General features: G+C 41.8%; 2 protein-coding genes across 3 annotated transcripts in view; both read left to right on the top strand.

Moving 5' to 3' along the window:
* The window catches only part of abca5 (ATP-binding cassette, sub-family A (ABC1), member 5), a 37273-nt gene extending 36393 nt beyond the window's left edge, over window positions 1–880 (top strand). The window contains exon 38 of one of the 2 annotated variants that reach the window (XM_085762474.1): window positions 651–880. In XM_085762474.1, the coding sequence (XP_085618600.1) occupies window positions 651–806 (156 nt within the window). In that variant the 3' untranslated portion in view covers window positions 807–880. The remainder of the gene's footprint in view (window positions 1–650) is intronic. The other variant, XM_085762473.1, reaches the window with a different exon arrangement.
* Window positions 881–7108: 6228 nt separating this feature from the next.
* chmp6b (charged multivesicular body protein 6b) lies at window positions 7109–14114 on the top strand. The gene is made up of 8 exons (XM_085760881.1): window positions 7109–7390; window positions 7998–8107; window positions 10100–10187; window positions 10942–11028; window positions 11156–11221; window positions 11379–11459; window positions 12599–12671; window positions 13700–14114. Exons 1-8 carry the CDS (start codon window positions 7328–7330, stop codon window positions 13750–13752), a joined length of 621 nt encoding a protein of 206 aa, XP_085617007.1. The 5' UTR covers window positions 7109–7327; the 3' UTR covers window positions 13753–14114.
* The last annotated feature ends 1090 nt before the right edge of the window (window positions 14115–15204 follow it).

Genomic DNA, 15204 nt, shown 5'->3' on the forward strand with positions numbered 1-15204 from the left:
TCATCTGCCTATTTGTCCTCCTCCTGTCTCACCTCCTCCTCCATTGGCATGCAGAAAGAAATTAGTTGAAGCTGTTTTCATGTCTGTCTTAGACTATGGTGACATCTAGGGCTGACCCAAAAAATTCGAAGCTTCGAAGCTTCGTTCATTGCCATGGTAATTGATCAAGAAAGTCCGTGATGGATTTTTTTTTTCCTCCTTTTTCCCTTTTTGACACCGGTTCTCATCGGCAATTGTTACATTAAAATGAGTAGGCTACTTGGCATCCTGGAAACCTGCCTGATTTTGAAGATATGCAGTGTTTGTTTACCATTACTTTCATTATTCCCGCTCTGTCCCATTCAATCACTTCAAATTATTAATTAATAAATTCCCTGTCTTCCGTTTGTAATCGTTTCCTCTGATGTCTTCTGTTCTGTCCTTTACTGTATTTCATTGTGTTTATCTGTTCTGTATTTTGTTTGTTTTGCTCTGTACTCTCGTCTGCACTGTAAATGAGTCTTGCCTCAGTGTACTAACAAGTTTAAATAAAGGTAACTAAACTAAACTAAACTGTCTCTCCTCCTCCTCCTCCTCCTCCTCCTCTCCTCCTCCTCTCTCCTCCTCCTCCTCCTCTCTCCTCCTCCTCTCCTCCTCCTCCTCCTCCTCAGGTGTTCATGGAGTTTGCGAAGGAGCAGGAGAGTGAGGAGGACGAGCTCGGTTCCCTCAGCACGACTTTCCAGTGGCAGCGTCTCCGTCCCGACGCCGCCGCCGCCGCCGCCACCGTGTCCCACCACCACACAGACAGCATCGTCCACCAGCTCTGAGCTCTGGGGAATCGGGCCGGCGATCCACCGGACCCTGACCGGGGACTGGGAACCGGACCGAACCGGACCGAACCAGATCAAACCGGAACTGGATGTTCCTCCTCAACGCCAGCGTCCTGCTGCTGCACCGCCACGGCCGCCTTGAAACGGACCAATGGGAACGGCCCTGAGGGGTCAGGGGGCGGGGCTTAGCACACTGGGACGGACTGTGTGTGTGTGTGTGTGTGTGTGTGTGTGTGTGTGTGTGTGTGTGTGTGTTCCCCTCGTCCAGCGTTGCCGAGCGACGAGTCGACGACGACGACGTTTCTACGGTGTTTTCTATCGTCACAGGGAAAAAATATGGAAATAGAGACATGACGTCATATTTATGATTTGTTACCTTCATCTTCATCCTCCCCCTCTTCCTCCTCTTCCTCTTCCTCCTCTTCCTCCTCCTCCTCCTCCTCTTCCTCTTCCTCCTCCTCCTCCTCTTCCTCCTCGGTGGAGGACCAACTGTCCGTTTGCTCGTCTTCTTCCTTCAGATGTTTTTTTTGTCCGTTGTGTTTTTTGTGAAACAGTTTTTTAGAAACACGACCAGAACCAGAATCAGAATCAGAATCCATCCATGACCAGAACCAAAGCAGCAACACAACACACCTCTTCCTCTTCTTCCTCCTCCTCCTCCTCATCTACCTTCCTCTTCCTCCTCCTCCTCTTCTTCCTCCTCCCTCTTTCTCTTCTTCCTCCTTCTTCCTCCTTCTCCTCCTTCTCCTCCTTCCTCCTCCTCCCCCTCTTCCTCCCCCTCCCTCTTCCTCCTTCTCCTCCTCTTCCTCCTTCCTCCTCTTCCTCCCCCTCCCTCTTCTTCCTTCTCCTCCTCTTCTTCCTCCTCCTCCTCCTCATCTACCTTCCTCTTCCTCATCTTTCTCTTCTTCCTCCTACTATTTATTCCTCCTCCTCCTCTTCCTCACCTTCCTCCTCCTCCTCCTCCTCCTCCTCCTCCTCTTTCTCTTCCTCTTCACGCTCCTCTCCTTCTTCCTCCTCCTCCTACTCTTCCTCTTCTGTCTCTTCTTCCCTCTACTCCTCCTCCTACTCTTCTTCCTCCTCTTCCTCCTCCTCCTTCCTCCTACTATTTATTCTTCCTCCTCTTCCTCCCCTTTCTCTTCCTCCTCCTCCTCCTCCTCCTCCTCCTCCTCTTCCTCCTCCTCCTCCTCTTCCTCCTCCTCCTCCTCACAGAGACACAGTAGCATGTTGTTGTGCATCAGTAGTTTTGCATCATAGTTTTAGTGGAGTCGAGTTCCTTCTTCCTCTTCTTCTTCCTCCTTGTTTTCACGTTGTCGTGCACGTGTGAACGTCCACACACACACTTTAAAAAAACAAATTTAAAAAACCTGAGTGTCTCCGCATGCACGATTATATTTCGGGACGTGGAGGCGACGGATGGATGGATGGACGTCTTTGTCTTGTGGCCTTCTCTCTCTCTCTCTGTAGAATATGCAGCAGTTCATGTAGCACTGACGTCGGCCAATCAGGTGGAGGCGCCGGTGGAGGGGGGCGGGGCCTGAGGCTGCAGGTGTTGACGCGTTTCCCGAGTTTTTTTTTTGTCTTTCTTTCTGACGAACAGATGTTGAATGTACGTCCGTCCGGAGGGTTCGTTTTCACTTTGGTGCCACTTTGACTCATGCAGCAGCTGTGTGTGTGTGTTTCCTTCTTCAGTCTGTGTCTGTGTGTGTGTGTGTGTGTGTGTGTGCGTGCGTGCGTATGTGTGTGTGTTTACTGTGTTGCGTAACATTGTGTGTAGCTGCGGTTGTTCCTGCACACTGCAAAAACTCAAAATCTTAGCAAGAATATTTGTCTTATTTCTAGTCAAAATGTCATTTCTAGTCAAAATAAATCTAATTCTACTTAAAATAAGACTCATCACATTAAGAGTAGCTTGTTTTTAGACACTTTTTACTTCTTTCAAGCAGATTTTCCACTTTAAATAAGTAGAAAAATCTGATAGTGGAGCAAGTTTTGCTTCTTGCTTTCACTGGCAGATTTTTCTACTTATTTCAATTGAAAATTAGTTTGAAACAAGTGAAAATGAACTAAAAACAAGTAAATTTTTAGGTGACGAGTCTTATTTAAAGTGGAAAGAGATTAGTTTTGACTAAAATTGAGACATTTTGACAAGAAATAAGACAAATATTCTTGGTAAGATGTTGAGTTTTTGCAGTGTGCATCATCTATCTGGTCTTTATTATACGAGCAGCTGCGTCGGAGGAACCGATAAATTGTAATTTTTTCACGACGTTGAGGTGACGACGTCCTGTAGAGAGACGAGAGAGGAGTGGCGAGGGAGGATAGCACAATAATAATAATGATGATAAAGAGTCACTCACAGAGGACGTGTGTGTTGAGGTTTTTACTTGAAGGTTTTTAAACGTATTTGAATCAAACGTCCAACATAAAGTTTTTGTTTTTTTCCGTCTCAGAAGTTTCCTCCTGGTGGTTTTTCTGTTTTCTGTTTTGCACGCGGTGTCTGGGAGAAGAGACGTTCATGTGTTTGTGCCGAAGCTTCATTCACTTTGTTTTATTTTGCTGCTTTTTGAACCTGCGACGTCTCAAATCGATTCACTGGAGTTTTTAAGTCGGAGTTGAGAGGTCGAAGGTCGAGTCCGAGGCTGCACCACAGACTTCCACACACACACATTAAAAACACTCTGTTCACGCACTGATGGACGTGTTATAGGCCCGTTTTCTACAAGTGAAAACTTTATTTAAACCCTGTCAGTGTTCATTTTGCACTCCTGTCGCCTTGTTCCCCTCAGCAGGACAAATGAAAACTGACTGATGAAGGACGGACAAGGTTTTTTTTCGTTTGTTTCTCTCATATTCACAGATTATATTTTTTGTTTTTCCCATGTGCAATGAAAAAGTTTGTGTTTCTGTGAATGTTGTGTTCACTTCACTCCGAGCTTCATGTGTTTTTCTGTGTTTGTTGTTTCGGTGTCACTAACATGTAGCCGTCAACACGCCGGCGGCTTTTGCACTTCTTCTCAGCCCACACATCCAGTCAGAAGAGATTCACACGAAGAAAAACCAAAACATTGTTTGACTCTGTGGGAAGTGGAGCGCCGAGGAAACTGGAATCACAGTGGAGCGGGTTTCGTTTTGTTTTCCTGGTGGTGGTAAAAAATTGCACTATTTCTGGGAAATTTTATAACCTTTCTTTATATTATGCAATCTTTGTAAGATTATCTGTGCACTGATTTTATTTTTTAAAGACTGTGGTTTAGCTGTGTGCTGTATTTTCCCTCCTGTGTCGCCACCATGTCTGGATGGACACTTGTCATTAATGAACTCTGTGGTCTACACGACCTTTTCATGAATAAATGTTAATCCAAAATATCTCTGTGTGTCTCTTTGTCTGTGAATGTTTCACAATGTTTGGTTAAAACACATTTATAATGAAATACTGAAAAATACTCTCTCACTATCTTTTTACTTTAGCGTTAGGTCATGTCCTGTCTTGTGTATTGTATTTTATTTTGTCACCATAGGACAGTGAAACGGCGTTTTCGATTCATCTGTATGTCTGGTGCATTTGGTTGAATTGACAATAAAAATCTTGAATCTTAAAAAAGTGGAAAAAAAGTTTTAAAAAAATTATGTGTAACGTTATTTGAACATTTTATTTTGAAAAGTCCTAAGCGGAAGTTTGTACCAAGTTGTTGTATCTAACTGACAGTTGGGATTTGTGGCGCCCTCTAGCGGTCACATCATGACACTTCCGCTGTCACATGTTTTTATTCTTTTTATTTTTTTGTGATAGTAAAACTTACGTTAATGCATATATAACTAATTATTTTATGTCCGGTAATTTCAAAATAAGAGACATATCAAGTTGCTAACAAAGAAAGTTGTTTGCTTCCCTCTAGCGGCCAAAGCGAGTCACTACAAAACGGTATTTTTTAATGGTAAAACTTGCGTTAATGCGGCAATGACTTATTGTTTCACATCCGGTGATAATTTCAAAATAAAAGATATACCAAGCTGTCGTCGTCGGCAGTTGAGCGTTAAAAGTTCATAAACCGTTGACGTGTTAGTATTCCTTTCAACTGTTTTTCTTAAATAAATAATGCTTCATGTTTTCTTCGTCTAAATCTTTTTTTTTTTTTTTTTACAGTCTATGGTCTAAATACGTTTCCAAAAAGCGGGTTAAAACTATTGTTCTCTGCCCTCTAGCGGTCACAGCGAGTCACTACAAAACGGTATTTTAGTAGTAAAACTTGCGTCAATGCGGATATGACTAACTGTTTCACGTCCGGTAAAAATTTCAAAATAAAAGATACGGTACCAAGCTTTCGTCGTCGACAGTTGAGCATTAAAAATGTATTAGCCGTTATTTCTACCAGTTTACTGTACTTTACTATACAATGCGTCATGTTTTAATCCTCTTTTTGCGTTTTTTTGAAGTCGACATAACCAAAAACAGGTTAACCAAAGTCCAGAACGTCTCTGGTTTCAGAATCACGACTGTTTGCTGCCCTCTAGCGGTCACAGCGGGTCACTACAAAATGCGTATATTTTAATAGTAAAACCTGCGTTAATGCGGATATGACTAAACGGTTTCATGTCCGGTAATAATTTCAAAATAAAAGCTTTCGTCGTCGACAGTTGGGGGTTAAAAATTAACCGCTGACATAGTACTGTGTTTCTCTCTACCGTTTTTCTGTACTGTACAATGTTTTTGAAGCCGAGTCGACACCAAAAATGATTAAACTAGTACAGAATCACGATTGTTCGCTGCCCTCTAACGGTCACAGCGAGTAAACCCTGCGTTAATTTCAAAATAAACGCGATTATCGACAGTTTGCCGTTAAAAGTCAATTAACCGCTGACGTAATAGTACTATTTCGTGGTTAGTTTCTGACATCTTGGTGTTTATTTTATTTTGAAATTATTACCGGACGTAAAATAATTTGTCATATCCGCATTGATGTGAGTTTTACTACCGTTTTGTCTTGATTCGCTGTGACCACTAGAGGGCAGCGAACAATCGTGATTCTGAACTAGTTCAACTCGTTTTTGGTGTCGACTCGACTTCAAAAACACGGAGCATTGTACAGTACAGAAAAAACGGTAGAGAGAAACACAGTACTATGTCAGTGGTTAATTTTCAACGCTCAACTGTCGACGACGAAAGCTTTTATTTTTGAAATGATTACCGGATGTGAAATATTTTAGTCATATCCGCATTAACGCAAGTTTTACTATATTATACGCGTTTGGAAGTGACTCGCTGTGACCGCTAGAGGGCAGAGAACAATCGTGATTCCGAACTAGTTTAACCAAAAACCGCAAAAAGAGGATTAAAACACGACGCATTGTAAGGTAAAGAAAAACGGTAGAAAGAAATACAAACGGTTAATACATTTTTTAACGACGGCGAAAGCTTGGTATATCTTTTATTTTGAAATTATTACCGGACGTGAAACAGTTAGTCATATCAGCATTGACGCAAGTTTTACTACTAAAATACCGTTTTGTCGCTGTGACCACTAGAGGACAGCGAACAATCGTGATTCTGAACGAGTTTAACTCGTTTTTGATTATGTCCACTTCAAAAAACTGCAATTAGAGGAGGAAAACACAGAGCATTGTACAGTAAAGAAAAACGGAAGAATACATCTATCGTGTAACTCGGTCCCCAGCTCCATCCAGATCACTTAGCCTACGTGAAAACGTGCTAACATGCTAACAAGTCTTATAATCTCTGACATGAGAAATACAAAGTTATTACCGAATACCAAATCAAACCGAAGAAACTGTCCCGAGTAACATGGTAAGAAACCTGTGATATGATGTAAAGTGGTTGTGTGTATTAAGAGTTATGAATATGCACCCAGACATGTCCTAATGTGTTTTTCCTGATTTGAAAATAAGTGAAACCACAAAATATTGAGTTTTGTAGCAAAAAAACATTTTTAATATTCATATGACACGTTTACTGATCGCTCTAAAAAAATATATTAAAAAAACGGCTAATATCTGTTTCTGATCATTTCCATTTGTTTATTTTATTTTATTTTATTTTATTTTGTTGAGTTTTCACCGGAAGTGGCAGTGTGGTGTTTCTGTAGCTAATGTCGCCAGCTTGACAAACCCGGCGCTGCAGTTCTTCCTTGTGGCCGCAGGAGGGCAGCAGAGAGACGCGATTTTATTTACATCAACGCCCAGTTTGTTTTTAATTGATTTGAAAACGTTGTTTTTATTATTTCACGGTCGACGCAGACATTATTACTTTTATTCATATTTTATTTAACATCTTTTTAACATTTATTTACGTCTGAATCTGCCGTCGACTCGTTTTAAAATCCGCTCCGTGTGTCACTTTGACCCTTCGCAGCTTCCGTCCTTCCTCCCGCTGTGGGTGTGGCCGCTCGCGCACAGATGACTTCACAAATAATAATGGAGGAAAAGCTTCACTAGTTTTTCTCCTCGGGACAAGTTTGTAAAGCGGCTCCGTGTTACAGCCGGAGCTGGGATGTTCAGTCAGGATGGGAAATCTGTTCGGGAAGAAGAAACAAAGCCGAGTGACGGAACAAGACAAAGCGATTCTGGTGAGCGGAGCTAACGCTGTTAGCCACGGAGCTAACTACTGTTAACTAGCAGAGTTTCAATAAAGTTCTGATCGATCATCGATTTAAAAACAACAGTTTATCACTTTAAAAGAGCTTTTCTTCTTCAACTCGGCTTCAGTTTGTCTGAGAAGAAACAACATGGAGGTTTTTTAGTGTTTTGATTTATTTAAATCTGGATTCAGGATAAAAAAACAAAACAAAACAGCTGTTAATCATTTAAAGATTTAACTTGTGTGGTTAATAAAGTTGTGTCAAAGTGTTTTTACACCGATGACGTCAGATCAGACCCTGGATCAGGTGTCTGTTCTGTAGTTGAACAGGTTTCACAGGTGAATGTGTTGAACTAGAGAAGATAAACATCTACATATCTAACTTACTGTCTCACAGACCGAGGCCGTAAAACCATAAAACTGAAACTGCTGCAGTTATGAATGACGGTGCATCTGGTTCACACACACACACACACACACACACACACACACACACACACACATTGACACACACACACACACACACACACACACACACAGTCTGACTGTCCTGTGTGTGTGTGTGTGTGTGTGTGTGTGTGTGTGTTGTGTTGCAGCAACTGAAGCAGCAGCGAGACAAGCTGAGACAGTACCAGAAGAAGATCAACGTGCAGCTGCAGAAGGAACGGCTTCTGGCCAAACAGCTGCTGAAGGATGGAAAGAAAGAGTGAGTAGCAACTGAACCGTCCGGGGGTCAGTGAACGCACCACGACATCCCACCGGGCCACTGATCCTTGGAGGAAGATCATCATCTCTATTTACTCCTGAATCTATCGCTTTAATCTTCAGATTATTGACAAAATAAAAATGTTATCATATGAGTATTTTTACTGATCAATCAGTTATAATATAATAATATATATAATATAATTAATCAGTTATTAATTAGATAATTAATCAGTCATTAAAGACCCCCTAAACCAAAAATGCACTTTTTAAAATGATTAAAGGGATAGTTCACCCTAGAATGATATTTCGCTCATTATCTACTCACCCTCATGTTGACTAAGGGCTGGAAGAAGTTTCAGAGTCCACCGTCCCTTCTCTGAGTTACAGGGGGTCTTGGCGTAGCAGTGCATTTCAATGCAACGGTTGCAAAGGGACACCAGAGCTCTTCGTAAAAAAACACACACAAAAAAACATCCAAATACCTCCATGATGCTCGTATGTAATGTCCGTCTTGTGCTGAAGCCCCAAATTGCGTAATTGTCCCGAAAAAAATTAAATAAGTCCACATTCCAAGCATGTTTGTAGCATTAGCTCCTACTGTCTGTTGTCCGGCTCTCCCGCTGCCAGCGCGCATGCGCAAGGTTCGCACTGAGACCGACTCGCTTCCTTGTTTACCCCGGCGAAGGACTAGAAGCAGTCCGTAATAGCCTGCCTTGCACCGGGACAACACTTTTTCGTGCAATTTTGGCCTCTTAAAACATATTTTAGCCATGGCTGAAGATTTTGATGTCGAGGACGAGCTGCATTTCTTTGCTGAGCCGTATTTGTACGAGCCAGAACCTTGCGCATGCGCGCTGGCAGCGGAAGAGCCCGGACAACAGACACTAGGAGCTAATGCTACAAACATGCTTGGAATATAGACTTATTTAATTTTTTTCGGGACAATTACGCAATTTGGGGCTTCAGCACAAGACGGACATTACATACGAGCATCATGGAGGTATTTGGATGTTTTTTTGTGTGTGTTTTTTTACGAAGAGCTCTGGTGTCCCTTTGCAACCGTTGCATTGAAATGCACTGCTACGCCAAGACCCCCTGTAACTCAGAGAAGGGACGGAGGACTCTGAAACTTCTTCCAGCCCTTAGTCCACATGAGGGGGAGTAGATAATGAGCGAAATATCATTCTAGGGTGAACTATCCCTTTAACATGTCAATTTAGTGTGTGGGCTCTGCTACAAGGCATTTCAGGAGCTAAATTGCTAATCCACGCCATAACTGAGCATTTTAGACTTGAAAATGCAGTTTCAATATGTTTCAATACCAGACTCTGAAAAAACTGGAGTCAGTTTTCGTGCGTCACGAAACTATAGCAACCAATCCCGTTGATTTCCCCCCATCTCATTACATAATATATGCAGAGGGTATAAAGCTCTGTGTTGGGGTGAGGAGCGGTGAAGGACGGTGATACCAGCCTGTTACCGAGCAACTCAGAGACTCTGGGCCCCTGGATGCCAGCACCTAAACAACTCTATAATTCGAGTCCCGGTTTGATCTCTTTTTTTTTTTTCTTTTTCTTTGTTATAAACTTTATTCACATTTGGGTTTACATTCAAATTCACATTTCAATACAAAGACTCGCCGGAGGAAACACAAGCTTGCACGTGAAACCTGACGTGAGCTTCGTGTTTTGACATCACCTTTCTGTCTCCCTTGCCCCTGACGCGCACCGCCGTTACCTAGCAACCCTGACCAGGCAGTCATGCATATGAATAGAAGCTGAATTTTTCAATGAGGGAGAAATAATGGACGTGTTTTTAGTGTCTTGGAGAGTTATTTTAAACAACTTTGTGTGGGTAAGCAATTTTAATCAAAGAATAGTCATCATAGCAGAGCATTTTTACACATTTTAAAATGCCTCTTTAGGGGGTCTTTAATTATTGCTTTGCTTATTTCTTTCTGACTCCTTCTGATTTATTTTGAACCCGACAGTAAAGCTCTGCTGCTGCTGAAGAAGAAACGTTACCAGGACCAACTCCTGGACAAGACGGAGAACCAGATCAGTAACCTGGAGCGCCTGGTGAGACACACACACACACACACACACACACACACACACACACACACACACACATACACACACACACCTTCTATTTTGTTTAAAAACCTGCCTTTAAGTGCAGAGATCCATAATATATCACCAGACATGCAGCTGTAGGAAACTTTACAACACCTAAAGCCAGATCTAACGCCATCAAGCGCACTGTTCTGTATAGAGGTGTGAAAGAATGGAATTCACTGCCTAAAAATATCAAACTCACCACTACATAAAGCAATTCAAAATATTAATTAAAAAATATTTAGCAAAATAGGAAAACATGGTATGTTTATATGTATAATATGTTGCATATTTTTATGGATATATAAATATATGTGTTATTATAATGTGTATGGTGCAGAATGAATCTATACTGTAGATTGAATGTATATGCAATATGATATGAAGTGTAAGTTGATTGTGTAATGATGTATACATATATAATATGTAGATATGGATGTAATATGGATTAGTATGTGAATAATTACTAACAAAAACTGGATAAAGCAGAATAACGAAGTGGAAACGCTCACTCTGCTTCTGTTTTGTTCGGTGAGGCGTATTGCTCCCTTGTTTTAGTTTTCTTTGTTTTTAATTTTTGTAATGTTTCTGTTTTTGTACTTTTGACTGTATATTTGATACATTTGGACCCCAGGAAGAAGAGCTGTGGCTCTGGGGATCTGAATAATAAACTAAACTAAACTAAACTAAACTAACAGCAGCATCTCCGTCTCAGGTCCAGGATCTGGAGTTTGCTCAGGTAGAGAAGACGGTCCTCGACGGCCTGAAGGTCGGGAACGAGTGTCTGAAGAAGATGCACGAGGTGAGTGATGGTGGTGGTGATGTCATCCAGATGAAAACATCCAGATGTGACGGCTGTCGTGACCTCATGTGATGATGTCATTGTCCTGTGTGTGTGTGTGTGTGTGTGTGTGTGTGTGTGTGTGTAGGTGATGTCCATCGAGGAGGTGGAGCGCATCATGGACGAGACTCAGGACGCCGTCGAGTACCAGAGGGTGAGACTCACTGAGACTCTGTCTGTCTGTTCAGACCACGTTGTCAATAAAGTTTCATGTTACTGTCTGCTTCTCTCTCAAACAGTTTGTTCAGACGACGTTGTCAATAAAGTTTCACGTTACAAATTGACTGTTGTGTGTGTGTGTGTGTCTGCAGCAAATCGACGACATGTTGGCCGGTTCCTTCTCCCAGGAGGACGAGGAGGCCGTGCTGGCCGAGCTGGAGGCCATCACACAGGTCAGGGTGTGTGTGTGTGTGTGTGTGTGTGTGTGTGTGTGTGGGTATCCGCAGGATCTTGAAAAGTATTATAAGGTGATAAATCAATTTTAGGAAAATTAAGACCCTTAAAAAGTCTTAAAAAGTCTTTTCACGACTTTATAAAGTCTTAAATTTTAAAGGTATTTTTTCTGAATTAGCTGTCCAAGAGTTTGAGTCCTAAAAAACATTGTGAAAGTGTGAATTTATTCATTTTATAAAAAACAAACAAAGATGAACCGGTACATAAAAAAGAAAAGAAGATTGTTGTTTTTGTTTTTTGAGAGTGGAGCAATGTTTTTTTTTTTTTTTTGATAAACTTTGCCTTTGATTTATTATCCCAGCCTATTTTGAATTCTGTTGCATCATAGTGGTCTATAGTCTTTATCACAAACTAAAACTGTTGAGTTAAAAGTGTCACTGATGTAAATGTTTACAGCTTGAAGTGGTGGTGAGGTGTTAAAAAATATGGAGAAGGTCTTAAAAAAGTCTTAAAAAGGTTTTAGAATTAAAGCAGATATCAGTGGAATGTTTTTGTTAATATAAGTCCTAAATAGTCCTATTTTCCGTCAGCAATCACTTACATGAAGTATTTCAGCCTAAACACGAGTCTCTCCGTCACTCTGCTCTGCTGTAACCCGAGGAGAAAATTTTCCTTGTGGGATACAAGTGTTATCCAATGAGGGGAGAGAACGGCATGAAGGGCTGTGTGTGCAGCCAAGGGATGCGCGTGAATGTGGTGACGTAGCACGAGGACCAATTGATGCCTGACAAGGGCGGGGGCTGCTAACTCATGGTGCGTTCAAGGAAACTCGTACTTTGTGTTTTTCCTTCCTGTGAAGTCATACCAGTTCGATCTGGTACGAGTTCACGGGTCGGAAGTTACGAGTGGCCGTTATAGGGAACTTTCACAGACAACAGGACGGTAAAAACACGAGCTACGGGTTACCTGGAACGCTACCAAGTCGTAGTTGTGACTTGAAGCCGTAACTTACGGTTTCAAAAGCCTGCCTTGAACACAGCATTAGCCGAAACGGCCGTGCCGATGATATCTGCTTTAACTTAAAGATCCCCGTATTTACCCTGGTGTGTCTGACCTCCTCCTCTCCCTCCGTCTCCAGGGCGACGTGGATCTTCCCGAGGTTCCTTCAGACGAGCTGCCGGAGGTTCCCGAGGCCGAGGAGCAGGAACCAGGTCAGTTCTCTGAGTCCAGATGTTCAGCAGCTGCTCCAGGGTCTGTGATGTCACCGAGCTGCGTTCACTGACCCCGGTCCCGGGTCGTCAGCCCGGGTTTAGGGTTTAGGGTTTTAGCAGCGCACGATATTGATCATTGATCATCATGGTTTAAATCAGGGTTGTGCCAAAAAATCGATTCACATAAGAAACGCAATTCTCATTTAATACGATTCAGAATCGATATAAAATGTCCCAAAATCAATTTTAAAAAAGAAAAAAAGAAACAAATCTGCCGGCTGTCGGCCTCCATTTCCTTAGAATTTAAAAGGCAGCATGTTTAACGGCACTATTTATTTTAATAAGGAGGCACTTTTAATTTTGTTACTTAAGCAACATGTGATATTGCTTTAATGCAACAGTTTCAACAGTTCCATCTAAGCATGGATACATGTTTAAAACTCAATAAATGTGAAAAAGACACTTTAGTCATTCTGTCTTGTAAAGCAGACTGGAGCAGACTCTAGTTAGAGTAAAAGATCGATTTTATGATTACACGTTTTTAACATCGTCCTAACTAAATAATGGTGGTTACGATTTAAAACCGATTAATCGAACAAGTCTAGCTCATACAAAGCAAATAAATGTCTCTTCTTCTTCTTCTTCCTCATCAGGTCTATGTTTATTATTAAACTATGTTGAGGGTTATACTGTAACAGTGGCAGAGAATGATCAGAAAAAGACAAATAAGTTGTTAATCATCAACTAAAATGTTTGTTCTGTTAACCAGAAACACAATAAAAACTTCACCATGTTCACGTCACAGAGAGTTGAGCTGCAGCCGCTGGTCGATGGCGGTTGAAGGTTTAACTGATGAAGTGACTCATCACGTCTCAGTGACTTTATGGAATATAAATATAAATATAAATATAATATAAATCTATAACAAAGTGAATGAGTGGATCTGAACTGTGAAGAAAAGAAGAGAAAAAGTTTTTCATCAAACAGAAACAAAGCGTTGACTCTGTTTCTTCTCCTTCTCCTCTCAGAGCGGGAGCGTCGTCCCAGGAGGAAACCGGACCGAGAGCTTCTGGCCGCCTGAGGGAATCGAACCCTTGCTCAGCGGCCCCTCGCTGCCTACCGACATCGAACCGACGATCACACACACACACACACACAAACACTGTTCCTGTTCCTGCTGGAGGATGGCGAGGTTGATCTGAACCATGAAGGATGAACTGACGGTTTGATCGATGCTTCAGCTCCTCTTCCTCCGCTTTTATTTCTTTATTCTGACGTTTATATATAAAAAACAAAACAATGAAATGAGAGTTTAAAGATGAAGAACTCGTCTATGAACTCGTTTCCAGACGGAGAGAAGTTCATGTTTCCTGTTGGGAACCACGGCAACCTCCACTACGACCTCCAACGATTTTAAAGTAGTGAAACAAACAAACAAACAAACAGCAGCAGCGACGCTACGACGCAATGTTCAGATTTCAAGCAGCTTCACTAATCTCATTATTCCTCTACCTACCACCCCTCTACCCCTCTACCTACCCCCCCTCTACCTGCCCCCCCTCCTCTACCTACCCCCCCTCCTCTACCTGCCCCCTCCTCTACCTGCCCCCCCCCCTGTGGATTAGTGGAGTTTAGGTGGAGAAGGAAAGAAAGAAAAAGACAGAAAGGGCTGTGGACTCACACACACACACACACACACACACACTCTCACACACACACACACACCGTCGTTAATCTGCTGCAGGTGAAAACTCCACACAACCAGAAGCCTGTGATGATTTCACTCTCCATATCGTGTGTGTGTGTGTGTGTGTGTGTGTGTGTGTGTGTGTGTGTGTGTGAGTGAGTGTGTGTGTCCTACATCCACAGGTCTTAATCTAACTAATCTGCAGATCAGTGTTAATCCAATAACAACTGGTCACTCTGGAAACTCTGCTTGTTGTTTCTCTCTCTGCTCATTCTTTTTACAATAAAACAGTTTCTTTTTTCTATTGTCATAATAATAAACGTGTTGGTTTTTATTCTCACTGCAGGTGAAACACACACACACCTACACCTACACACACACACACACACAGGGTTAAAGTCCCAGAGCTGAACACAAGGGGGCAGCAGACCACAGCGTTTTACTGAGGGAACCTGCAGGTGCAAACAGACACACACAGGTGATGGGATGTTTTTATTTTATTATCACTGTGTTAAAACAGAGGAATCTAGACACACACACACACACAGGACCAACACGGTAACACTTAACTTGAATAGGTATTCATAAGATTGACATAAAACTGTCATAACCATCAATGAATACTTATGACAGCTGTGGTTAAGTGTCATTCGGTAAGTTATGTCACTTTTGATGCAAAGTTGACATTGTTTGAGATGTTCCTTGTTATAAGAACTTGACATAATTTTTAAAGTTTGTCCATTAGGTCTGCTATGACAGTTTAAATTGTCTTTATGTCAAGTTGTCAGAACAAAAACATCTCAAACAATGTCAACTTTGCATCAAAAGTGACATAACTTACAGAAT

Source organism: Trachurus japonicus, chromosome 19 (genome assembly GCF_045865225.1).
Source record: "Trachurus japonicus isolate A0001 chromosome 19, Traja_1.0".
Taxonomy (NCBI): Eukaryota; Metazoa; Chordata; class Actinopteri; order Carangiformes; family Carangidae; genus Trachurus; species Trachurus japonicus.

Bases quoted from the DNA above. Each gene is read 5' to 3' on its own strand.
- chmp6b (XM_085760881.1), top strand. From the start codon at position 7,328: ATGGGAAATCTGTTCGGGAAGAAGAAACAAAGCCGAGTGACGGAACAA. The intron at 7,391-7,997 runs GTGAGCGGAGCT...GTTGTGTTGCAG, and splicing joins AACAAGACAAAGCGATTCTG to CAACTGAAGCAGCAGCGAGA. The intron at 8,108-10,099 runs GTGAGTAGCAAC...TGAACCCGACAG, and splicing joins CTGAAGGATGGAAAGAAAGA to TAAAGCTCTGCTGCTGCTGA.